Source organism: Phacochoerus africanus, chromosome 10, assembly GCF_016906955.1.
Source record: "Phacochoerus africanus isolate WHEZ1 chromosome 10, ROS_Pafr_v1, whole genome shotgun sequence".
NCBI classification, from domain to species: Eukaryota; Metazoa; Chordata; class Mammalia; order Artiodactyla; family Suidae; genus Phacochoerus; species Phacochoerus africanus.
In genome coordinates, this window is record NC_062553.1 from 71,800,739 (window position 1) to 71,826,636 (window position 25,898).

Genomic DNA, 25,898 nt, shown 5'->3' on the forward strand with positions numbered 1-25,898 from the left:
AACGTGCGTGCGCATCTTTTGACAAAGATGGATTCCAAGGCAAAGGGTGCCAGGAGGTATCAGGACTTATTATGGCCTGGAGCCTCCTCCCTTTCTGACCCCTACAGTCTTACTGCACAGTGTAATTGGGGAGCTCTCCTTGACCCCAGGAGTGATTGAATGGTCATCTTTCTAGATGGAACATGAAACAAGGCCTAAAAGGACACAAGACTCCCTCTTATCAAGCAGGCCCATGTAACGGATAAGTTCCCAAAGACAAAGATAAGCCCCAAGGCCACAGACTACAAGGCTCAACCAAACGCCCCTGTCTATAAAAAAATCAAGCATTTCCCCTGCGGCGGTGGGGAAGTCTTGCCTGCTCAGGGTTTGAGACCAATGTCTTGGTCAACAAACTCCCCTGGCAATCTCATTGCTCCAGCCTCTGCCCCCTCCTTCCCTGCCATTCTCACAATCTTATCTCTGGATTCCAGCAGAGCTCAGCTCCTGCAATTACCTTTTTCCTTTAAGTGTCACAGAGAAACAAGGCTCAGTTTCCTGGGCCTAACAAGTCTCAGCTGTTCTCAGCGCAGGGGCCCATGTACCTCCTGCCTCAAAACCGTGTAACAGGATCACAAAGACCCGGTCTGTTTTATTCCCCATTGCATCCCCAGCACCTAGCAGGGCCATAACAGACGTGTTGAATGAGCACCTACTGTGTGCCATGCACAGTACTAGAAGCAAGGTGGACATGACCCTCACTCTCAGTCCTAAGGAGAAATCCTTCTTCCTCAAAGTAATAAAAGCTTGAAATTGCCATCAAACTAGTATTAAAGATCTTATCAAAGATACTAATAAACAACTAATGGGGCTCATTAGCGTGATGACATTTGTAGCTTTCTCCATGAACTGACTCATAACAGCTCTGTGAAGTAGCCAGGCAAATATGATCATTCCCCAGTTCACAGCTGAGATAATACTACTACTCGGGAGTTCTCGAGGAATTCTTACCTGCCAGCACTGGGTTAAATGCTTTCCATTCATTATCTCATTGAATTCCCCAATAACTCTATAGGAAATCAGTGAAATCAGTGAAGCTAAAACAAGTTTCAGCAACTGTGCCTGGGGGGGGTGCATAATTATTAAGTGACAGAATCATGACTTATCTCAGGAGGTGGGACTCCAGGGCATTCCAATGTGCCCAGAAAAGGCAGCAGAACACACGCAGCAAGTGAAGATGCTAGAACCAGCATCTTTATTACCACGAGTAGATATTTAACAGGTGCCCAAGGGGGAAGCTAATTTACTCCCAGGAAGTTTGAAGACATATCTTTAAATGACGACAAAAAGTATTCCCCACACACAAAAGTATCGCACGATAACAGACACAATATAACTACTGCAATAATTTTGCGAGAAGAGAATGTTTTGCTCCTATTTCCTCTAGAAGCGATGCTTACTATTTAAATCAGGAACACTCAGAAGTAGAAAGAGAACTTGGCAAACCCAAAACACAACTTCCCTCAATCCATATTCACCTGGGCGTGTGCCTACCAGGGCCAACTGCATAGCAATTTCACTGCTGAAGTGCGTTGAGGCAAGAGTCAAGTAACACAAATCTGGAAGGGACTCGAAACCAGCTGGTGACTAGCTAGATAGCAGTACGCAGCCCTGGATTTACAGAGGCGGTGAGGCTCACGGAGTTCACAGACCTCCAGAAAACCATTCCGTGCCAAAAGGCCTTCTCACGATTAGAAATGGGTCTAGTCTTTTCACTCTTTCTCTTGCTGCCTCTCCAGCCGCGATGTTCCTTTGCTTCAACAAATTTTTTGAAACGATGTTGACTCCCCCCCCCCCCAAAAAAAAGCCTGAACGCGCTTTCCCAACAGATTAAAACACGGTGAAACCAAGAACCTGATCCTTCGTACTTCGGCTGCCACGGTCCACGCACCGCGGCGCTGGCGAAGGCTCGGGCGCGGCGGGAGTTGGGGGGCGCAGGGACCCCAGGGCCACGGGTTTCCGGGGAGCAGCTGAGCTGCGCAAGGGCGCGCCGGGGGCGAGTCTGGGCCGCGCACCACTCCGCGGTCTCCTAGCGACCCGACCGGCTGGAAACGCGCCCTACCCAAAGCCGAGCGGGCAGCCGGGCACCATGGCTGACCGCAGAGTACGGTTCCCGCCCGCAGCGCGGGCCCGGGTGCCGGTGAGCATCAGCTTCGGGCCCCGGTAAGCGCATTGGGCCGGTGCCGCTTGGGGGCGCCTGCACCCCGTGCTTGTTGGGGCTGGGGACGGGGGAGGGCCCCGGGCCGCGGAGGGAGGGCCCAGCTGCCTTTCACTCTCAAGGTGTCCAGCTCCTAAATGACCGGAATGGAATATAACCGCGCGCGCGACGCCCTTCACTACAAAGGATATCTTTCTGTTATCCTCCCAACCCCTCAGGAGATGGAGATTAATATACGCCTTCCTGATGGGAAACTAATAGTCACAGAGTCTTCCGCGGAGACTGGTTTAGTCTGCGACCCACCCTTCTCCGGGTTAGCAGCTGGATCTTGCAGCTTGGCCACCCAGCTGGTGACTGCGGCCAAGCTGAGCCCGTGTTTGGGGAGTGCCTCGGGTACTGGCGTGTGTCTGCTGCCATTTTCAGTGGTTGGTGTCACTGCCACAAGGCAGGAAGCCGAGGCTCTTTGTCTTTGCTGATTTCTTGATCTGTATTTGAGAACGGAATTAAGCTGTCCTGGTGGCAGTACCATGTGGCGGTTAAGATTCCAAAGTCTAGAGTCAGAAAGGCTAGCAGTGAAGGGACATTCTCCTCTTATTTGACGGGTGACCTTGGGCAAGTTAGCTGCTCCTTCCCGGCTGGGTTTTCTTAACAATAAATGGGGACAATAAAAGGAATTAAATCTTACAGTATTGTAGTGAAGATTAACCTACATGGCACACGTTAAGCAGTTAGGGTCACATATACAAGCTGTGTACATGTTTGCAATTAACCAACTCTTTGAGAATCTTCTCCCACCCCCATTTTCAAACTTTCTGTTTTTAAATAATTATAGACTCAAAAGAAGTTGCAGATATAGTGCAGAGGTCCCATGTACCCTTCCTCCACCTGCTTCCAGTGGTACTATCTTGCATAAAGATAGTACTGTTATGGAACCGGGAAATCAGCACTGGTGCCATATGTGAGCTAGACTGTAGACTTTACTTGAATTTCACCAGTTTTCATGTGTGTATAGTTCTGTAAAATGTTGTCATGGGAGTTCTCGTTGTGGCGCAGCAGAAATGAATCTGACTAGGAACCATGAGGTTGTGGGTTCAATCCCTGGCCTCACTCCGTGGGTTAAGGATCTGGTGTTGCTGTGGCTGTGGCGTAAGCTGGTGGCTACTGCTCTGATTCGACCCCTAGCCTGGGAACCTCCATATGCCACGGGTGCAGCCCTAAAAAGAAAAAAAAAAATGTTGTCTCATATATACATCAAAATACAAAACTTTTCTTCGCCATATGAGAACTACTTCATGCTACCCCTTTATTACTGCTCATTTTCCCACTCACAGCCCTTGGCAGCCACTAATTTGATCTCCGTTTCTATACTTTTGTTCTTTTGAGGCTGTTAGGTAAATAGAATAATAAAACCTTTTGACACTGGCTCTTTTTCATTCAGCATAAAACCCTTGAGGTCCATCCAAAATGTTTTATGCACCAGTAGTTAGTTCATTTTTACTGCTGAGTACTATTACATGGTATGGCTGTACCACAGTTAATTTATCCATTCTCCTGTGGCAAGACATTCAGGTTGTTTCTGGTGTTTAGCTACCATGAATAAAGCTGCTATGAACATTTATGTACAAGTTTTTGTGTAAACATAAGTTTTCGTTTCTTTAGGACAAACGTCTGATGCTCTTTTGCGAATCATAAAGATGGAAGTATCTATGTCTCATCTAGTGACTGTGAAGAGTTCATGTTTAGGAAAACATGTTTTAGTTTTATTTTCTGGCTCAAGCAAAATTTTTCATGAACATTACAGAATGCGGAGAGCGAAGTTCATTAGCTATGAGGGGCAAAGAGGGGTTGTGGGAAGCCCTCCAGCTAGACTGGTTGCTTTATTCACCTCTTTGGAACTCAGTTTTCTCATTGCAAAGTGAAGACGGTGGCCTAGATTTATTTCAGTTTCTGCTGGCTCTACTATTCTATGAGGCTTGAATTAGCTGCCACACTTTTCCCATTTTGGGTTGTATGACTGTGCTTAAGTAAAAATATTATTTATCAGATTTGATTTTCAGAAGTCCTTGGGTGTTTGAATTACTTGTAAATGCGTGGAAAATAAACATTGTTAAGGTATTTAATACTATGGAGGGTAACTTGCTAATAGGTCAGGCTGAGTGGGTCATTCAATCTCTGGGTTAGCTGGAATGTCAGCATCCCCACCACTTAGCTATTTGAGTGATTTATTAACTGCAAAGAGCAACTTTGTGTAAGCTCATGTTTTTGCATCCTTTCATCTACATCTTCACAGTGGAGGTGGAGCAAGCCCATAAAACACACATACATGCACAGCAAGCAAAAGTTTCTGAGACTCACTAGAAAAGGATAGAGATCAAGCTGGAATCTCTCAGTAATGTTTTGTGCCTATAAGGCTGAGTGCAACAAGGAGTAGATTTGGTATAATGGGTCTGGAGGTGGAAGAGTCTTCCAAGAAAGACATCAGTAATATAGAAATATCTGACTAGGGCAGTCTGATGTATTAGGATAATGACAGACCTACCATGAAGCTGCTCAGATTCCAAGTCTTGCCTTTGGCAATAGCTAGATGTATTAGATTATCCAAGAACTCCTATTGGTCCATCTGTCTATTCCATCTCATCTTCATGCCCTAACTTCTCAGTGCAAATAGGGGCCTGGTGGGTAAAGAAACAATGTGAAGCAGGCTGTGTATGAGGCAGTAGGGAGTGGTGGAGACTGTGACTAAGAGAGCACAGGATTTGTCTAAAGAGGGCAGCCGTTATACCAATACCAGCCTCATAAGGAGGTGGACCCAGTGTTCCCAGAGCTCCTGATTTTTGTTCCAGATTATTTGTGTGAACTTTTTTTATATGTCAGAAGCTCTAGCATTGTGGTTAAACATCTTTCCCTAAAGTCACACGACCGACCAGGATTAAAATCCCAGCTCTTCTGTTTACTAGCTGTGGGAACTTTGACGAATGTTTGTTTTGTGTTTAAACTTCTTTGTGCCTCAATTTCCTTATCTGCAAATGGGACTAATACTAGGACCTACCTACTTCATCAGCTTCTTATGAGATTAAAATAAGTTAATACATGTAAAGCACTTAGAATAGCGCTTATTAGTTCTCAATACATGTCAGTTATTATCATTCTTATTAAAACACAAAGGGGACCAAATGACAGATTTTTGGGCCTGATACAGCCCATAAATAGCTAGTTTGCAACCCTTGACCTCCTGAGTTTAGAGGAGAAATCCAGGCCCACAGAGGTTAAATGAAATCTGAGGGTTATGCAGCTAATTAGGGGCACATTGTCCCCGGGATCCCAGTTCTTCCCACTACACTGTGTCCCTTTGAAGGATGAGAAAGAGTTCCAGGAGGGCTCACAACTTGTGACTATCCCTTATAAAAAGAATAGATAGATAGATGGTGATGACAGTTGTTGGTAATAATGGATTAGATGTACACAGAGTGACAGATGGGCCTCTATGATATCATACTTGGTAAACAAGTAACAGAACAATAAGATTTATGTAAATTAAGAATACATACACACAGGAGTTCCCTGGTGGCCTAGAAGTTAAGGATCTTGCATTGTCACTGCTGTGGTGTGGGTTCAATCCCTGGCCTGGGAACTTCTGCATGCTGCAGGTGCAGGGTGCAGGGGTGGGGGTGGGGGAGGAGATGGAAGACTGTTCGTTCAGAATCCATTTGGGAATCATGGGAATCATTTGGGAGTTCTCTTGTGGAGCAGTAGGTTGAGGATCTGGTGTTGTCATTGCAGCAGTTTGGATCACAAAAAAAAAAAAAGAAAAGAAAGAAAAGAATTCATACTCACAGAAACACTGTAGACCTCATAAGGATGTCTGCAAACAGGAAGGTACATTCCAAATTTGTTGGAGTGGCTTTTCCTGTGCAGGGGAGGGCAGTGAGGGTGGGATATGGGGATAACATAGAATAGAGGGAAGAGCAGCAATAATGTGCCATGGACCAGGACGGTGATAAGCTCAGCTTTCAGCGCGACCCTTTCTTCCCCCACCTCTCCTCCTAAAACAGGTAGAGGCCAGCCTGCTCACACCCTCCTTCTGCTACCCTCCACCCCTGTGGTCTATACCCCTGGGCACGTTGTCTTACAGGTACACCGAGAATCTGGCTTCCAAGTGCTTCCCAAAGCATAAGGGCGGGCCGCCGGGTCCCACCTCCCTGAGCAGCCGGCGCTGGAGATTTGTGACAACCGAGCTGGATGACTTCCGGGAAGGCTGCTCGCCCTGCCGAGGTCTGATCACCCAGGGCCTGGACAAGGGCTTCTTCCTCCCGATTTATCACAGAGCTCCCCGCCCCGCCGGGAAAAGGAGGCAGAACTCGCTGCGCAGGGAAGCAGCCCTGGGTTCCAGGCTCTCACCAGCCCGGCAGGCGCGGAAGGCGTTCCTGGCGGACGTTGAGGCGCAGCTGTCCCCGCACCCCTTGGCCCTCTACCCGGACCTGGAAGAAGACCTGCCTGCAGAGGTGACCTCCTGGCCCAGATATTTGGCGGGACCTGGGGAACATTGCTCCTTGGATGCCTGGGGAGTTCCCTCCAGGGGGTGATGTATTTATAAAGAGGAGAGGATGGTCCTTGTCCCCCAGCATGTCCTTCCCCCCATCCCCCGCCCCCGCGGGGTTTGGTGCCTCCTTCCTCTCTCTGCCCCCAGGAAGCGCAAATGGTAGGGACACACCCGCTGGTCCCTATGAGGCCATTTAAACCCGCAGCGTTTGATGTCTTTGCTGCTGAAGCTCTCCTGGTGTACCCTGCTTGTGACTCTTTGGGCAAAGAAAGCAGTGGAGGAATTGTTTGGGAACTAACAGTACCTGCTACCCCACCCCCATCCCCCCACCCCCACCGTCTGTTCCCTGTGCCAGCAAGCATGGCAGTTGTTCAGAAGGGAAACTCTGCTCAAAGCTACTAGCCCAGAGTGAAATCCTTGTCACGGTCTGGAAGGTCCTGGGTGTTCTGTGCTCAACCCACCGCAGCTCTGCTCCATCTCCAACCTCACCCGCCACTCCTCTGCCTTCGCTCACTCCGCTGCTGCCTTCACTCTGGCCTCCTGGCTGCTCTGCCAATGTGACAAGCTTGTCCAGTTCAGGTCTCTGTTCCTGGGTTTGGAACACTTGCTGGCAGAAGTCAGCCTGGCTCACTCCTTCTCTTTCTCCAGCTCTTTCCTCAAATGTCTCCTCACTGGAGAGGCCCACAAAAAAAACAGCACCTCTTCCCCATCCCTTCCCTTCCTATGACCTGTTTCCATTATAGCAGTTATCAGCACTGGGCACCTTACCAGAATAAAACCTCTACAAGGATAGGGCTTTTCAAAAGCAGAGATTTTTTTTTTTTTTCTTTTTAGGGCCACACCTGCGGCATATGGAGGTTCCCAGGCTAGGGTCGAATCAGGGCTACAGCTGCTGGCCTATACCACAGCCACAGCAACACGGGACCCAAGCTGCGTCTACGGTCTACACCACAACTCATGAAAATGCCAGATCCCAAACCCACTGAGCAAGGCCAGGGAGTGTACCTGTGCCCTCATGGATACTAATCAAGTTTGTTATTGCTGAGCCATGAGGGAAACTCCAAGGGCAGAGATTTTATGTGTCTTTCACTCTGCACCACCAGTACCTGACCTAAGGTAGACACTGAATAAATATTTATGGATAATGAATGAAGGAATAAAGAAATCTGTCATGGAAGTCTATAGAAAGAACAACTGGAATTTTTTTTTTGCTTTTTAGAGCTGCATCCTCGGCATATGGAGGTTCCCAGGTTAGGGGTCAAATCGGAGCTACAGTTGCTGGCCTACACCACAGCCACAGCAATGCAGGATCTGAGCCTCATCTGCAACCTACACCTCAGCTCACGGCAACGCCAGATCCTTAACCCACTGAGCGAGGCTAGGGATCAAACCCACAACCTCATGGTTACTAGTCAGATTTGTTTCAGCTGCGCCACAATGGAAATTCCTGGAATTTCTAATTAATGATTTGCCTACTGGGCTTTCTTTCACTGCCTCCTGCCAGCCACCACCTCTGAGTCGATGACAAAAAGATTGTTTGCACACATCCGTAGAGGCCACATGGGACTGTGGCTCTTATTCCCATGTCTGACACTCCCCAGTAGAGGTGCTGGCTTCCTTCTGAAGCAGGATCTCTTCTTGTGGTGCTGTTATGGCCACCAGCAGCTCTACATGTAAATTTTACCCAGAAAAACAACACCTCTTATTGCACAGTTCCGGCAAAATTCTGTAACCCAATTTTTCTGGGTCCTACTTAGGTCTTATACCTCTTCCTAAGCTCATCCCGGGGGCCTGATTGGCGTGGCCAGCCTGTGTGGTGGGGGGTGGTCAGGCCACAATGACTGAGAGTGGAGGAAGAGGTGATTCTCCAAAGAAGACTCTAGATACTGTTACTCATAGGAAGACAAATGAATGGTGGGCAATCGAAAACCACAGAAATCCTCTAGAGGCACTTTTCTTTTTTCTTTTTTTAAGAATTTTTATTTTTTCCATTATAGCTGATTTACAGTGTTTTGTTGTTATTGTTGTTGTTTTAATGATTTTTATTTTAGAGGCACTTTTCTTAGCTGGGCTGTGGGGTCCCAGTGGAGCCAGAGGCACTGTTCCATCTGGAGGAGATGGAACTTCAGTAAAGAGACTGCACAGGAGTTCCTGTTGTGGCTCAGTGATTTAAGAACCTGATATAGTATCTATGAGGATGCAGGTTCGATCCCTGGCCTCACTCAGTGGGTTAAAGGATCCACCACTGCTATAAGCTGTGGCATAGTTTGCATGCCGATGAGGCTTGGATCTGGCATTGCTGTGGCTGTGGTGTAGGCCAGCTCCAATTCGACCCCTAGCCAACCTCCTGAAGGTGTGGCCATTTAAAACAGAAAAAAAAAAAAAAAAAAAAAAGAGAAGACCGCCCAGTTGGAGTTCCCTTGCGGTTCAGCAAGTTAAGGATTCAGCATTGTCACTGCTATAGCCTGGGTTGCCGCTGTGGTGTGGGTTAGTTCCCTGCCCGGAGAACTTCCACATGCCATGGTGTGGCCCAAAAGGGGGAAAAAAAAAAAAGACAGCACAGCTACCGTCTAGGTGATGGATGTTTATCTGCAGCTTGCACTGAAATTGATGAATAGCACTGACACCTAGAAGGGAAAAGCGAAGGGGCGGGTAGGTCTGTTCTGATTTAGAATCAAGGGGCCCCCTCTTCAGCACATCTTTCTTTCCTCCAAGGCTCTTTCCTGTTTGTAGCTCTTATTAAAGGTGCTGGACGTGCTGGATCCTCATAGGAAGCTGGAGGACACGTGGGCTTCTTGTCAGGGCATCAAGAAAAGACCGAAGGAAAACACAAAACATTTAAAAAAACGTTCTAGCCAAGTCTACCTGGAACCGTAAGTATCCTTCCTTACGGTCCTTTTATTCATTCTTTTGTTCATTCCTATCCCTTGAGGAAAGTTCTAGCACCGATCTTCCTCCACTAACAGGGGTAGGGGATGGGGGGTCGGGAAGTTATGTCTTGATAAGCCCATGGTAAATGGAAAATATCTGAAGTTGGAAATGCATCGACAACACCCAACCTACCAAACATCGTAGCTCAGCCCAGCCTGCAGTAAACGCATTCAGAACACATACATTAGCCTACAGGGGGGCAAAATCATCTACCACAAAGCCTGTTGTATTAATAAAGTGTCGAACATCTCATGTTATTTACTGATACTGTACTGAAGGTGGAAAAAAGGATGGTTGTTGGGTACAGAGTTGCTGTGAGCGTATCGGCTGTTTCCCCTCGTGACCGGGTGGCTGATGGGGAGCCGAGGCTCACTGGTGCTCTCCAGCATCACGAGAGTATATCTCTCCTGCATATCACTAGCCTGGGACAAGATCCACGTTCAAAATTTGAAGTACAGTCTCTACTGAATGGATATTGAGTTGCACCATCGTGAAGTAGAAAAGTCATTAAGTTGGAACATTGTAAGTCAGTGACTATCTGTAGTTACCTTCTCATCTTTAGCATATTTTAGGAACAATTAAGAATCTTTAGAATAATTAAGAGAAACAAAAGAAACTAAGTTCCTGTGGAGGCAGGAAAGGAGCCATGGGTCCTGCTGCAAATAGTGTTTATTTCGTAAATGGATGTGAATTACCCAGCAGTGGAGCAAACACTTGTGTGTCTCCCTGACTCTGAGAGAGCTGTTAGACAGGAAGAAAACTGCAGAAAGCATGATTGATTTTGATTAGCCCACAGTGGCTTTTTTTCTTTCTTTCTTTCTTTTTTAGGGCCACACCCCCAGCATATGGAGGTTCCCAGGCTAGGGGTCTAATTGGAGCTACAGCTGCCAGCCTACACCACAGCCACAGCAACGCAGGATCTGAGCCGTGTCTGTGACCTGCACTGCAGCTCTCGGCAATGCCGGATCCCTGACCCACTGAGCGAGGCCAGGATTGAACCCTCGTCCTCAAGGATTCTGGTTGGATTTGTTTCTGCTGAGTCACAAAGGGAACTCCCCACAGTGGCTTTTTGGATTATCTGTGGCAAAAGCCCTTTCACTCAACATGATTGAGACCAGTAGTTGGTTGAATAACCAACCAAATAAAAAAAAGGTTAATCCAGGGCATTGTAGAAGATGATATTTTAATATTGACACATTTTATTTTGCCCTAAAACATAACTGTATATTCACTTGCTAAGTCCTTTAATAGAAAGCCTTTTTTGGAGTATGAGTCTGCTGCTTGGAGTTCCCGGTCATCTTTTTTGCATAAACTACTCCACCTTCACTGAACCTTTTCCAAAGCACTAAGCTTAATTTGCATAAAACCCACACTCTTTTGTATCACACTTTTGTTTCCTCCATTTACATAATTTTTTGTTTGTTTGGTTGTTTTAGGGCCACACATGTGGCATATGAAATTTCCCAGGCTAGGGGTCAAATCAGAACTGCAGCTGCCGGTCTACACTACAGCCACTGCAACACCGGGTCCAAGCTGCATCTGTAACCTATGGTGCAGCTTGCGGCAGTGCTGAGCGAGGCCAGGGATGGAACCTGCATCCTCATGGATACTAGTCGGGTTCTTAACCTGCTGGGCTGCAACAGGAACTCCCCAGATCTTTGAGTTCTTGACCCTTGGGGAACTATTAGCTAGTTCTGTTTACGTAAAAATGTCAGCAGGACTCCTACCATGGGTCCTGGACAGTGCTAGATCCTGAGGACACAGCGGTAAACAGGTTAGGACCCCTATCCTCCTGAGGATTGCAGACTGGCGTGGAAGAGAGCATTAAATGTCAAGGGCGTGAGTCTTCCTTCACAAAGACGTATGCTTATGCAATACTAATTTCCTTTTATTTCTATTTATATCGACTCCCGAGCCTCCTCCCACTGAACAGTAAACATGCAATCGTGGTCTTTATTTGTTTTATAAGAAAGTGGGATCGGTCCGCAATAATTGCAAGACTGATATTTGACCTCTTTCTGGTCTCTGGGACTCTTCTCTCAATCCTTGCTGTTTTTGTCACAGTCTGTGTACCCACCCCTCTCTTCCCATCCTACCCACAACACCTGCATAATTATTTCCATGACCTTGGGCCTCCACACAATATAGGATCTGCCTTTCACTTTGGCAGTTTTCTAGGTCAACCCTAAAAAAATCTCCATGCAAGAAATTTCAAATGAATGAATTATCTACTTAAAAGGGGAGAAGGTAAGTGAAAGAAGCCAGACATGAAAGACCACATATTAAATGATTCCATTCAGATAAAATGTCCAGGACAGGTAAATCCATAGGGACAGAAAGTAGACGAGTGGTTTTTCAGGAGCAGAGAGAATGGTGGGGGAGGGGACGTGAATTGTGACTATTCATGGTTATGGGGCTTCTGTTTGGGGGATGAAAATGTTCCAGAATTAGGTAGTGGTGATGGTTGCAGAACTTTGTAAATATATGAAAACAAAGTATATCGAAGTGTATACTTTGAAATGGCAAATGTTACAGTGCGTGAATTAGATCTCATTTTTTAAATTATATCTCATTTTTTAAAAAGAGGCTTAATCCAGGATGAAGGGTAACTGCATTTAATGAGAACAGATTTACATTTTGAAATGACAGTTTTGGCCACAGTGTGGAGAATGGACTAGCAGTTGGGGCCTGAAGAGAAGATGCAGAGACACCAGAAAGAAACCTTTTGCGGTAGTCCAGAGAAGGAGACAGAGTTAAAATCTACCAGATTTATTCATGGGATGGATTCTAGGGCTGAGGGAGAGAGAAGTCAAGCATGGCTCCTGCTTGTCAAGGTTATCTAAGGCTTCAGCAGATTCTAAGTATTGTAATTTGGATTTTTACCCGACACATGTCTTAATAAATGACCCTCATAATTTTGAAAAAAATCAACTTACGATGATCAAATTCTATGTTTTGTTTTAAATAATCATGATATACTTGTCTTTATGATATGGATGGTGAGAATATGATCTTCGAGAAATTAACATATAATTTGTAGGAGTTTGCAAGAGACTGTTACAACTACATGCATTATAAGCTCCTCTCCCAAGATACCATTTGAATCCACTTGGATTCATGGCATCTTATATTGTAATTCTTTGATGATTTCATTATCTTTAGTCTCCAGAAGACTCCTGTGTCACATCCATGCCAATGGCTTTATGAAGAAAAGAAGCCCAGTGAAATAGATTCGCTCCACAAAATGGGTCCACTTCTTCATGAAAATGTACGCAGAGGAGTTAGTGACTTCTGCAACTGGGCTGCTGATTTTGTAAGTTAGTAGTGAAACGTAAACCTACTTTTTTTTTTTCTTTTTTGGTCTTTTTTGAAACTTAAAACCTACTTTTTTTTTTGTCTTTTTGTCTTTTTTGGGGGGCCGTACCTATGGCACATGGAGGTTCCCAGGCTAGGGGTCTAATCAGAGCTACAGCTTCCGGCCTACGCCACAGCCACAGCAATGCCAGATCTTTAACCCACTGAGCGAGGTCAGGTACCGAACCTGCAACCTCATGGTTCCTAGTTGGGTTCATTTCCACTGTACCACGATGGGAACTCCACAATCTACTTTTAAACTCAAGCTCAAAGTAGCTTTTGTTCAAAAACAGTGTTTGAATATAATGTAAGTCAAATAGTCAAAGTCATAAAGGAATCCTTTGACTCTCCCGCCATTTAAACTATAAATGTTTCTTGTAGACGAAATTTCTGGAAAGTTTGCATCCAGTGTTTGAATGTTTACTGTTTATATGTTATATGGCTATTGTTTCCTATATTTTTAAGTGGCTCTCTTTTTTCTCCCCAGCTTTATTGAGATATAATTGACATGTAACATTGTGTAAATGCAAGGTATACAATGTGATGATTTGATACATGTATATATTACAAAATGATTCCCACAAAAAGGTTAGTTAACAAATCCATCACTTTGTGTAATTACTTGTGGGTATGTATGGTGAGAACATTTAAGATTTATCCTCTTGGCACCTTTCAAGTTTATAATACAATATTGTTAACTATAGTCATTATGATGTCATTAGGTCCCCAGAACTTAGTCATCTTATAATGGAAGTTTGTACCCTTTGGCCAGCCCCTCCCTATTTCCCCTGCCCTGTTGTTCCATATGTTTATTTTCTTTCTTTTTTTTAATTTTATTTTTTTATTACTCAATGAATTTATTACATTTATAGTTGTACAATGATCATCACAATCCACTTTTACAGGATTTCCATCCCACACCCCCAGCTCATCCTCCCACCCCCCGAATTGTCTCCTTTGGAGACCATAAGTTTTTCAAAGTCTGCGAGTCAGTATCTGTTCTGCAAAGAAGTTCATTCTGTCCTTTTTTCAGATTCCACATGTCAGTGAAAGCATTTGATATTGGTGTCTCATTGTATGGCTGACTTCATTTAGCATGATAGTTTCTAGGTCCATCCATGTCAATTTCAATGTCAGGACCTTCTTTTCTCTCTGTCTTTCATTCCTCCTTCAACTCATTTTTCTCAGTTATGTTTATCTATAAGCACTCAAGCAACTATGGTTGACTAGCCTTTACAAAAAGTATTTGACATGAGGAGATTTTTGACTGAGTTATCAAGTTCTTTGCTTGACCTTCTTCCAAGGACCATTTTAGTTACCTATTCCTGTCTCTGAGTCTCCAGAGATGTCTAGATTCTTGATGCTTTTTTCCTAGATTTAAGACCTAGAGTTTTCAATTCCCTCCTCCACTTATTTGAGTGTGTTAATCAGTTTTAGTCAATGTATTATTTAGGACTATTTCATTGGCAAGTGGCTGAAATATAATTCAGACTATTAAGGGAGGAAAGGGAACCATCCAGAAATGTGAGGAGCTTCAGGCACAGCTGGATCTGGGTGCTAAAATGTTTTTAGTTTCTTCCCATCACTTCGCTGCTTTCTTCTATTTGACTACACTTTCTGTAGCCTTTCCGTAAGAGATGCCAAAAGTAGCTACTAAATTTCCCAAGCTTACATCTCACCAGATGACAACCTAAGGTGGGAAAAGGCAACCAAATTCCAGGGCTTACTCTCACTGGACTAACTTGGGTCACACCTGTGCCCGAATTATCCACAGTGAGTAAGGAGATGGAATATGCTCATTGGCCAGATCAAATCACATGTTTAACCCTGAGGCCAAAGGTGGGCGTGTCTAGTCTACCTGCCACAGGTTGACTGAGAGTGGAGGAGGGAGGCTTCTGAGAGGGTGGCTGGAGGGGGTGTGCTGGACAAGATAAATGATGCCTGCTCTGTCACTGCTGGTCCACAACCTGGCTGGCTTGAATTGTCTGATTCCCAGCTCTGTACTCCCATTTCTACTGCTGGAGACTATTCCTCTTTCTAGGGAAGACATTTAAGGAGCCCTGGGATGATAATTTAGCTGCCTGGTGACCATCTTTATCTATCAATCTACCTTGGCCCTATTGCATCACCTAGTGGTATTTTTTCCATAACACTAGTTTATACGTTCATTCCATTCTATTTATTTATTTATTTTTAACCTCGTTGGTTCTGCTTGCCCTGTTTCTGCTTCATTATTATTTGACCCTAGTTGATACCCCTCACTATTTCATGACCCCCCTCTATGAATTTCACTCCAACATCAGCTACAGTTGCTAGTGGCCTCATTCTCTGAGTTCCCTAAGTTATATATTCCAAGGCAGGATTGTGTTGAGTCTAGAGGAGGAAAAAATAATCTTCCTTCTACCTTCTGAGTTCCTTCTCCAACCAGGGCCAAATACCTCCCTTCGATTAAAGAAGGAAGTGATGGAGTTCCCGTTGTGGCTCAGCAGGTTAGAAACCTGACTAGTATCCATGAGGATGTGGCCTTGCTCAGTGGGTTAAGGATCCGGCGTTGCCGTGAGCTGTGGGGTAGGTCGCAGACGCAGCTCAGATCTGGCGTTGCTGTGGCTGTGACATAGGCTGGCAGCCACAGCTCCAATTCAACCCCTAGCCTGGGAACTTCCCTATGCTGCAGGTGCAGCTCCAGGAAGGAAGGAAGGAAGGAAGAAAAGCATTTTACCAATTGTCCTTGACACATGCCGTGTGATATTCTTCCAGGGCAGCCCGAGCATTGATGAGGAGTTCATCCTGAAACAGTTTGAAATTGACTCTCAGAGCAAACCAAGCTATAATGTGCTCCACGCAGTGAGACCCAACCAGGTACCTCTGGAGCTAAAGAAAAGGATCGGGCTAAATAAACTGCAGGGGCCACAGTTCTTCCAGAAACTTGACTATGAGCAGAGACTTCAGAAACCACAGGTAATTGCCAAAGGAGAGAAATTAGAGAATCAAAGAAAATTAAATTATATGAAAATTATAAATGTTCTTGAATTCTGGCATTACAGAAGGCACTGACCTTTTTCAGTAAGATTCTTGAAGTTTTTTGATGTTTAATAAATATTTGTAAAAAATACAATAAATAAATAAACATTTGTTAAATGAATGACTATTTAATTCATTCATTTAATCTGACAGTCAATTATACAAACAAGGCATGCATTCAGCCTTATTGTTAATATCTGAATTGTCATTATTTCTCTTTTTATGTGTTTAATGGATAGAATTGAGACCATATATTTTACATGTTGAAACATATCTCTTGGTGTTTTTTTGTTTGTTTGTTTTTTGCTTTTTAGGGCAGCACATGTGGCACATGGAGGTTCCCAGTCTAGGGGTCTAATCGGAGCTACAGCTGCTGGCCTATGCCAGAGCCACAGCAACGCCAGATCCGAGCCAGTTTTGCAACCTACATCATAGCTCACGGCAACGCCAGATCCTTAACCCACTGAGCGAGGCCAGGGATTGAAACTTCATCCTTATGGATGCTAGTCAGATTCCTTAACCGCTGAGCTACGACAAGAACTACTCTTGGTGTTTAATATGTTGAAATTCTAATGATCAGTAGAAATATACATAAATGTTTATTATTATAAGAGTAAAATGCTACAGTTAATGCTTGTGAACACCATTTATTTTATGTCCTAAAAAAATCTGGAATTTTTATGGTGGTCTTTTTGACCACAAACCATCATTCTTTTTTTTTTTTTTTTTTTTTTTTTTAAATTAGGACTGCACCTGTGGCAAATGGAAGTTCTCAGGCCAGGGGTCAAATCAGAGCTGCAGCTGCCAGGCTATGCCACAGCCATGGCAACACAGGATCCGAGCCATGTCTGCAACCTACACCACAGCTCATGGCAATGCCGGATCCTTAACCCACTGAGTGAGGCCAGGGATCGAACCCACCTCCTCATGGTTCCTAGTCAGGTTCCTTAGTGCTGAGTTACAACCGGAACTTGGACAAACCATCATTTTTGATCACATGCTTGCCTGATAATTAACAAATTGCTCGTCTCCTAGTACCAATTTCCTGTGAAGACAGAACAAGGAAATAAAGAGGAGAAAAAACATGCTATGTTCCAAAGGGCAGTACTCTGGGCCCCTAAGTACTTTTCTGTACAATGTGTTACTACAAATATATATATACCACAAGTCAAATCGTGCCAGTCCAACAAAAGACTTAAGTGCTTCCATGGGATTTGGGGGGCAAGGAGGTTATACCGTTCGTTTCTCTGAAAATGAAGACAATAATTACCCTCTGTCTTTTACACATAATCTTTGATATTATATTTCCAGCATTGTTGACATATGAACTTTGTCCTTTATAATTGAACACAATCAGCTGACCTCTTTACTAAATTCATGATGTTTTCTATCTCTGTTGCATAAAGTTTATGGAAACTATGCATTCCATCACTAGTATCAGCACTTTAACTTTTCCATTTTCCTCTCGTCTTTCTAAAGGGTAAAATGCAAAAGGATGCTGGACGGGCAAATTATGTCCATGTGGTTCAGGCATGTGGGGCCTGCACCGCTGCTTGTCCTGAGTCTGGGCTGAATGAAATTGCTCAATTCCATGTACTTACAAATAATTGCACAAATGCTGCTTTATAAAGCTTGGAGGTTATTGCCAAAATCCAACTTTTTTTTTTTTTTTGTCTTTTTAGGGCCACACCCGCAGCATATGGAGGTTCCCAGGCTAGGGGTCTAATCAGAGCTGTAGCTGCTGACCTATGCCACAGCCACAGCAATGTCAGATCCGAGCCGCATCTGCAACCTACACCACAGCTCATGGCAACGCCAGATCCTTAACTCACTGAGTAAGGCCAGGGATCGAACTGCATCCTCATGGATACTATTCAGATTCATTTCAGCTGAGCCATGAAGGGAACTCCCCTTTAACCCTTCTAAGTATTGATCTATTGGTGATGAATTCTCCTAGCTTCTCCGTGTCTGAAGGATATTCTTATTCTGCCTTCATTTTTAAAGATGTTTTTGTGGGTAGGGAATTGTAGGTTCAGAGTTTTTTATTTGTTGGTTTGTTTTCAGTGCTTTAATGATGTTGCTCCATTATTCTCTTGGTTATGTTGTTTCTGATGAGAAGTCTCATGTCATCCTTATCTTTGTTTTTCTGGGCTTTTTTCCTTGGCTGCTTTCAAGACTTTCTCTTTGTCACTGGTGTTGAGTAGTGTGATTATTATACACATCGGTGTATATTTCTTCATGTTTTTTGTGCTTAGGGTTTGCTTAACCTCTTTGATCTATGAGGTCCGAGTTTTTGGCAACCTGGGAAAATTTCTGACATTACCGCTTCAAATTTTTTATCTCTTAATTCCCTCCCAGGGCTCTAATCACATGTCCTTAGGCTGTCTGAAGTTGTTTTTCACAGCTCATTGCTGCTCTATTCAGTTTTTTGATTCTCTTTTCTTTCTGTGTGTCTATTGCTATGTCTTAAATTCTCTATTTTTTTTTCCTTAAATAGTGTTTAAGCAGCTATTGATTCCATGTAGTGTAGTTTTCGTCTCATACATCATAATTTTCATCTCAAGAAGTTTGGCTTAAGTCTTTTTTAAATATCCTCCCTGTCTCTGAATATATGGATTATAGTTATAATAGTTGCTTTGGTGTCCTTGCCTGCTAATTCTAACATCTGTATCAGCTCTGGGCCAGTTCCCAATAACTGATTTATCTCTTTATTGTGGGTCATGTTTTCTTGCCTCTCTGCCTGTCTAGTGATTTTTGAGTCAATTCCAGACATTGTGAATTGTACCATATCCAGTGCTGGGTATTTTTATATTCCTATAAACTTAAGTTTTGTTCTGGAATGCAGTTAAAGTTACTAGGAAAAGTTTGAGCCTTTGGGGTCTTGCTTTTAAGATCTGTCGGAAAAGGGTGAAAACACGTTCAGTTTAGTGCTTATTCCCTACTACCGAGCCCTGGCCCTGGCCCGTGTGCAGGTAGGACCCCGTTCCCTCTAATCCTTTCATTTGACTCTTTCCCAGACCTCAGATAGTTTCCTCCAAGACATACAGAGAGGGAGACCCTCTGCAAACAGCTGTAGTTCCCTCTGTGCAGCTCTCTTCTTTATGTTCCTCTGCGCTGCAAACTTTAGCTGCTTTGGTCTTCTTAGACTCTCAGTTTGGCCTTCTCAACTCAGAAAATCTACAAGTCTCCTCCTCTCTGCTCTGTGGCCTGGGAACTCTCACAAGGCAGGGGACTGGGACAGTTGGAGAGCTTATCTCATTGTTTATTGTCTCTCAGAGATTGCATGATTCCAGTGTCTTATAAATCATTGTCCTATATATTTCTGTTTTGGGGCTGTTGCAGGTGGAAGGGTAAATCTGGTCCCTACTCTAGGGGTGGACTTGCCTTTTTTTTTTTTTTTTTGGCTTTTTGGCTTTTTGCCTTTTCTAGGGCTGCTCCTGTGGCATATAGAAGTTCCCAGGCTAGGGGTCCATTCAGAGCTGTTGCCGCTGGCCTACGCCAGAGCCACAGCAACGCCAGACTCGAGCCGTGTCTACGACCTACACCACAGCTCACAGCAACACTGGATCCTTAACCCACTGAGCAAGGCCAGGGACGGAACCTGCAACCTCATGGTTCCTAGTCGGATTCGTTAACCACTGAGCCATGACGGGAACTCCAGCAGTATGTGATTCTATTCCTCTCTTTCCTTTCCTTCCCTCCTTCCTTTAATTCAGTGGTTCTCACTGAAGGCAATTTCATCCCCTTTCCCAACCATATACCCCTACCAGGGATATTTGGCAATGCTGGAGATGACGTTTTTGGTTGTCACAATTTGGAGGGTGCTACTAGTATCAAGTGAGTAGAGACCAGGAATGCTGCTAAACACCCTACAGTGCATAAGAGAGCATCCTCCCCCACACCCAGCAAAGTATTAGCCACCTCAAAATGTCAATAATGCCGAAGTTAATAAACCTGATTTTAATCCAGCAAGTATTTATTGAGCACCTGTTGTGTCCCAAGTATTGTTCCAGATGCCAGGGGTATGTAGCAGGGAACAATCTCAGAAGCTTACATTTTAGAAGGTGAGAGGTGAGACAACAAACAATCAGAAAAAAATATATAGCTTATCAAGTAGATGATAAGTGCTGTGAAGAAAAATGAGGCAGGGAAAGAAGACAAACAGTATTGTGAGGGAGTTACAGTTTTTGAATTGGGGGATCAGGGAAGACACTATTGAAAAGATGACCCGAAGTTGGTAAGGTTGTCAGCCATGTGGGTGCCTCGGGAAGAGCATTATGGAGAGGGAACGGTGAGTGCAAAGGCACTGTGGTAGCTGTGTGACAGGTGCTATAGAAATAGCAAGGAGGTCAGTATGCTTGGGACAGAGGGGTCATAATGCTGCATCCAGGTCTGAGAAGAGATTTCCCTCCCCTCTGCTTGCCCCATCCTCTCTGCTTCAGGAAGCTGTATCTGGCTTGACTCTGGAATAGCCCACACACTCCACCTCCTAGTTGAGATGTGAGTGAGAAGAGAGAGGAACAGGATCTTTGTGTTTCATGTTTCTTTGTCCTGCCCCAGCATTAGACCTCCTTTCATGATGAGACAATGAGTGGGTTTTGCATGTGCAGCATCAAGCTCTGAACCAACAGATGTACTTCCGACAAACAGGAGGTAGAAAGGAATGACATCTCTTCTTCTCCTCACCCCTTCCAATTAAAGAGATAAGGGATCGGTGTTAGCATTTGGATAAAAGTAGTACCATTTACAAGGCTGAGCAGAGAGTGGGGTTTGCAGTGAGGCTAATAACTCATTACTTTGGTTGACTGAATATTGTTTAAGGTCATTACCCTTCACTGAAATATGTGATTCCTACATGATTTCTAGCTTCTTTACATAATTCCCTCCTTTAGTCTTGCCAAGAACTCTGTGGGGTAGATATTATTATCTCCATTTTACAAATGAAGAATTGAAGTAACCTGTCCATGCACTTATAGTTTCTAAGTGGGAGAGGACGGATTTGAGCCCAGGTTTGTCTAAATCCAAAGGCCATGCTCAACTACCACGTTGATTTCTTTTTCTTTCTTTCGTTCTTTTTTTTTTTTGTCTTTTTGTCTTTTCTAGGGCTGCTTCCTGAGGCATATGGAGGTTCCCAGGCTTGGGGTACAATCAGAGCTGTATCCACTGACCTACACCTGAGCCATGGCAACACAGGATCCGAGCCGAGTCTGTGACCTACATCACAGCTCCTGGCAATGCTGGATCCTTAAAACCACTGGGCAAGGCCAGGGATTGAACCCGAAACCTCATGGTTCCTAGTTGGATTCGTTAACCACTGAGGCACGATGGGAACTCTGAGGATGCATCTTAATCCAACAGGAACTCCTACAACTTTATTTTCTTAAATGTGAACTTTTCATGTTACCTTTATAAATCAAAGCATCCTGAAACTTCATAAATACTTTGGCAAGTAAATGAGATTGCTTTCATAAGTTACATCTTAGGTTTACTGAAATGACAAACCAAAAAAAAAAAAAAAATCCCAATAAAATTGGGAATTATGTTATTTCTACAGAATTCTCATAAACCAAAGTGGGTGAAGATGAGATACGGAGCATGGTATCTGAACACCAAGTTGTGGAAAAAGCAAAGGGGCCGATGAACCTTTGTTGGACCCCAAAGTCTTAGGTAGAGCTCAGGATGAGAATCTGGCAAAGGAGCTACGGGAACAGGTATGTGTCTACACTGAGACTCAATCATCTGAGCTAAAAATTCTTACAGTACAACTGCCTCCTCCTATTGAAGTCAGTCTCTGGAGTAACACAGAGACTCTGGAAAGTCTTATAGCTTGCTTAGTAAATTCAGCAATGAGGAAGCCAAGTCATTTTATGAAGCATGTGTAAAAGCAAGCCTTGAAATCTCCTGGGTTCACAGCAGACACCGGGTCTCTAAAGATGGAGCAACCAACATTGTACCCTTCTTTTTTTTTTTCTTTTTACTTTTTAGGGCTGCAGTGTGGCATATGGAAGTTCCCAGGCCAGGGGTCGAATCAGAGCTGCAGCTGTCAGCCTACACCACAGCTCATGGCAACGCCAGATCCTTAACCCACTGAGCAAGGCCAGGAATAGAACCCATATCCTCATGGATACTAGTTGAGTTCTTAACCCACTGTGCCACAATGGGAACTCCCTGGATCAAGTCTCTCTCTCTCTCTTTTTTTTTTTTTGTCTCTTTGCCATTTCTTGAGCCGCTCCCTTGGCATATGGAGGTTCCCAGGCTAGGGGTCCAGTCAGAGCTGTAGCTGCCAGCCTACACCAGAGCCACAGCAATGCGGGATCCGAGCCCCGTCTGCGACCTACACCACAGCTCATGGCAATGCCGGATCCCTAACCCACTGAGCAAGGCCAGGGATCGAACCTGCAACCTTATGGTTCCTAGTCAGATTCCTTAACCAGTGAGCCACGACGGGAATTCCAAGGATCAAGTCTCTTTTTAACCATACTCTTGGGAGTTAAGACCTAAAAGTTGTACATTCGTGAGTAGAAAACACTTCTGTTCTTCTTCTCCTACTCTCCACTCTGGTCTGCAACAACGTTAGAGGGTTTTCCCCACACCAAGCAATTCTCAGATTCCCCAGACACCAGCTGGATGTCCTATAATTTAACTCAATTCAGACACTGGAAACAGTATCAGATCCCACAGGTTAAGGGGTCATTCCTGCAAGACTGCCCCTGACACAGATGCCAGTCCCAAGACCAGGGTGTCCCCTGTGCTTCTGGTTGACTGGCTATAAATCACAGGCTCCCACGACCCCCTCTTTGGATTTGATGATCTGCTAGAAGAGCTCACAGAACTCAGGAAAATAGTTTCATTACAACCTAGTAAGATTACCAGTTTATTATATAGAAATACGCTCAGGAACAGCCAGATGGAAGAGATGCATGGGACAAGCGGTGGGGAGCTTCTCCGAGCTTCCTTGTCCTCTCCAGGTACCATGACATGTTCACCAGCCTGGAAGCTCTCCAAGCCCCCTGCTTGGGGTTAGTATGAAGGCCTCATGACATAAGCATGGTTGATTATGTCATTGGCCATTGGTGACTGACTCAACCTCCAGTTCCTCTCCCCTCTCTGGAGGTTTGGGGGGTGCTGAAAGTCCCACCCTCTAATCACAAGGTTGGTTCCTCCAGCAACCAGCCCCCATCTTGTGGCTATCTAGGAGCTTTCCAAAAGTCACCTCATAAACTGGTTCTAATTGTTATGAATTAGAAAAGACTCACCTTTGTGGCTCTTATTAATTAGGAAATTCCAAGGATTTTAGGATTTCTGGGCCAGGAATGGGAAGAAGACCAAATATGTATTTCTTGTTGTAAACCCTATCACAATTGTTAATCTCATGTAGATTGGATTCCAGACATTCTAGATCATTAATTGTCTAATTGATAAAATGTGTTGCTTATCCTTGATACAAAGGTAAGAAGCAAAATAAGAAAAGGAGAGAAAGTTGGGTATCTTTTGAAAGCCTTTACATTCATCCACTTCTCAACGTTATTTACACACATTCCCAAATGAGAAGGAAGTGGTTTAAAATGAGGGTACTTGATAGCCGGCTAAGTGATTTAAATTAGGTCAAGTATGAAATCAAGCTTCTGACAGCCGACCGGTTTCTAAAGTGTGGACCCTCTTTTAGGAGGAGTTACTTGCAGACCTTCGTGGAACGGTTGCCTTTAAGGATTTCATTATGAGCAGAGGCTACAGGATGCCGAGGGTGAGTGAAGGGTCATTTTAGAAAGACCTGCTGGGAGGCTCACGGTTGGAGACGGGAAGGGGTGAGCACCCTGGCAAAGTCAAAATCCTTCCCTTACAGCGCAGGACTCAGCGCAGGGGGTCTGTTTCCTCTTTTTATTCCGCCTCTGGTTCCTGGGGCGTCTCCCTGCGGACTCAACTCCCTTGGGTTTGGCCTTAATGGGACCAAAGTGAAAGGGATCTTTGTGCAGGCCGTGAACTTGCTCATGAAACGCCGAATGCTCAGGGAGCATGGTCTCCTTCACGTCCTCATGTCAAGACGAGGGGGTGCGTGTGTGGGGGGGGGGGGGTCAGAGGAAGTGGAGCTGGGAGTCCCAGTCCTGTCGCTGCGCTCTATGAGTGTCTGTGGACACAGACAAGGGCAGAGGTCCTCTTCTCAGGTGCCCCCCCCCCATTTCGTCTTTTCCCCTCCCTTAGCTGGTGGAGCTGGGCCCCGCTGCCTCCCCCCGTCCCCCCCCGGGGGGGGGGGGCGGGGCGGGTTTTTTTCAGAAAACCACAGAGACCAACCGGGCGGGGGAGGCTGGCAGCCTGGGTTCTGCCCCAGACCAGCCCCGTCACCACTGCCGGAAGCTGACTAGGCGTGGGGCCCAGGTCATGGCTGAGAAGTTCTGCTTCTGTCCAGCGTCCTCAGCGTGCACGTCCCACGGAGTCCTCGGGAGGTCATGCAGCCGAGATGATGGAGGTTCCTGGAACTAGGACCCTGGATGTCTTTTTTTCCAGAAGTGGTAGCCGGACCGTAGCTTAGACTTACTGGCAAATAGATACAGGGACCAAGCTCAGACACAGACTGTTTTCACAGTTAAACCAGGGAATATGAGGGGGCAGGTCCGGAGAGTGAAGCAGATGGGGGCTGAAAGACTCCATGGCAGAACTGGGATGAAATCTCTCTTTAGCTTTGCGCATCAACAATAGGCCAATTAGATAGAGTTGATATACACATTTACGTACTTATAAAAACTGCCTCATCTGCATGTAAGTGCTACATTATATATTTTTATATATTTATATATAATATATAAATATGCATAGATATTTTATATGCTTACATAATTGTGTATTATATATTTATAATATATAATAATACTCAAGCATAATTCTTGCCAAGGAGATACATACACACACACACACACACACACACACACACACATATATATCCTATTTACTCTTGAGATTATAATCTTAATATTTTTTTTTCTTAATATTTTCAGTGGTAAAAGAGTTTTTTTTTTTTTTTTCATTCTTATTTGTCCTCTGTTGGTTTAATCCACTCTGTTGACAAACATTTAGGCCAGTTTTGGTCAAAAGGAAGCATGCCTGATGCTGAGCTGGGCTGGACTTGGCCCCAGAACCAGGGTGCATTACATCTAGGTATTTCTGATGGTGTGCAGCTACCTTCCAAAGTCCTGTGTTCCCCCCCCCCCACCCCCCACGTCTAGCACAGTCTAATCATCAATATCGGATTTGTAGTATTGTAAGGATATAAGTCAGAGTGTGAGAGTGTGAATTTGGGTATGGTCATTGTGTGTACAATTTCTGGTTGCCAATTTAGCTTCCAAGATCAGATTGGATTGGGCACATTCAGGATGGTGCAGCTGCCTTGTTTGCCAATTTAAAAGAGTTTCATCTTTTTTTTTTCAGTTCCTGGAGAAGATATATATGAGGAAGGAATATAAATGTGAATGTAACAAGACTCCCGTAAAATAACTCCAGCTTAGAAGAATTCGGGAAGATGATTAGACAGATTCCATTTATTACATACTTGGCTATTTCTATCATTAAAAATTAAACAAAATTCCCGCATTGCTGTGGCTCTGGCGTAGGCCGGGGGCTGCAGCTCTGATTCGACCCCTAGCCTGGGAACCTCCATATGCCGCGGGAGCGGCCCAAAGAAATAGCAAAAAAGAAAAAAAAAATTTAAACAAAATTTACGATGAATGTTTCACCATAAATATCCGACTTTGACTTGGCAACATCCAAAAAATTTATAACTAATACTTACATGCATTTCAGAATGGTCTTCTGCTCCAGTTAATATTTTACATGTCTCATCAACTATGAGATCAAGATTCATATTTG

The 25,898-nt window shown here is 44.5% G+C and overlaps 1 protein-coding gene across 1 annotated transcript; it reads left to right on the forward strand.

Annotated features, from left to right (window-relative positions):
* Nucleotides 1-1,917: 1,917 nt before the first annotated feature.
* On the forward strand, nt 1,918-25,635 carry FAM47E (family with sequence similarity 47 member E). Its single transcript, XM_047798767.1, is given in 9 exon segments — nt 1,918-2,199; nt 6,327-6,696; nt 9,468-9,607; nt 12,828-12,978; nt 15,777-15,977; nt 21,595-21,672; nt 21,674-21,751; nt 23,707-23,784; nt 25,461-25,635. Coding segments are annotated over 9 exon segments (1,236 nt in total). The 5' UTR covers nt 1,918-2,125; the 3' UTR covers nt 25,527-25,635.
* Nucleotides 25,636-25,898: the final 263 nt, after the last annotated feature.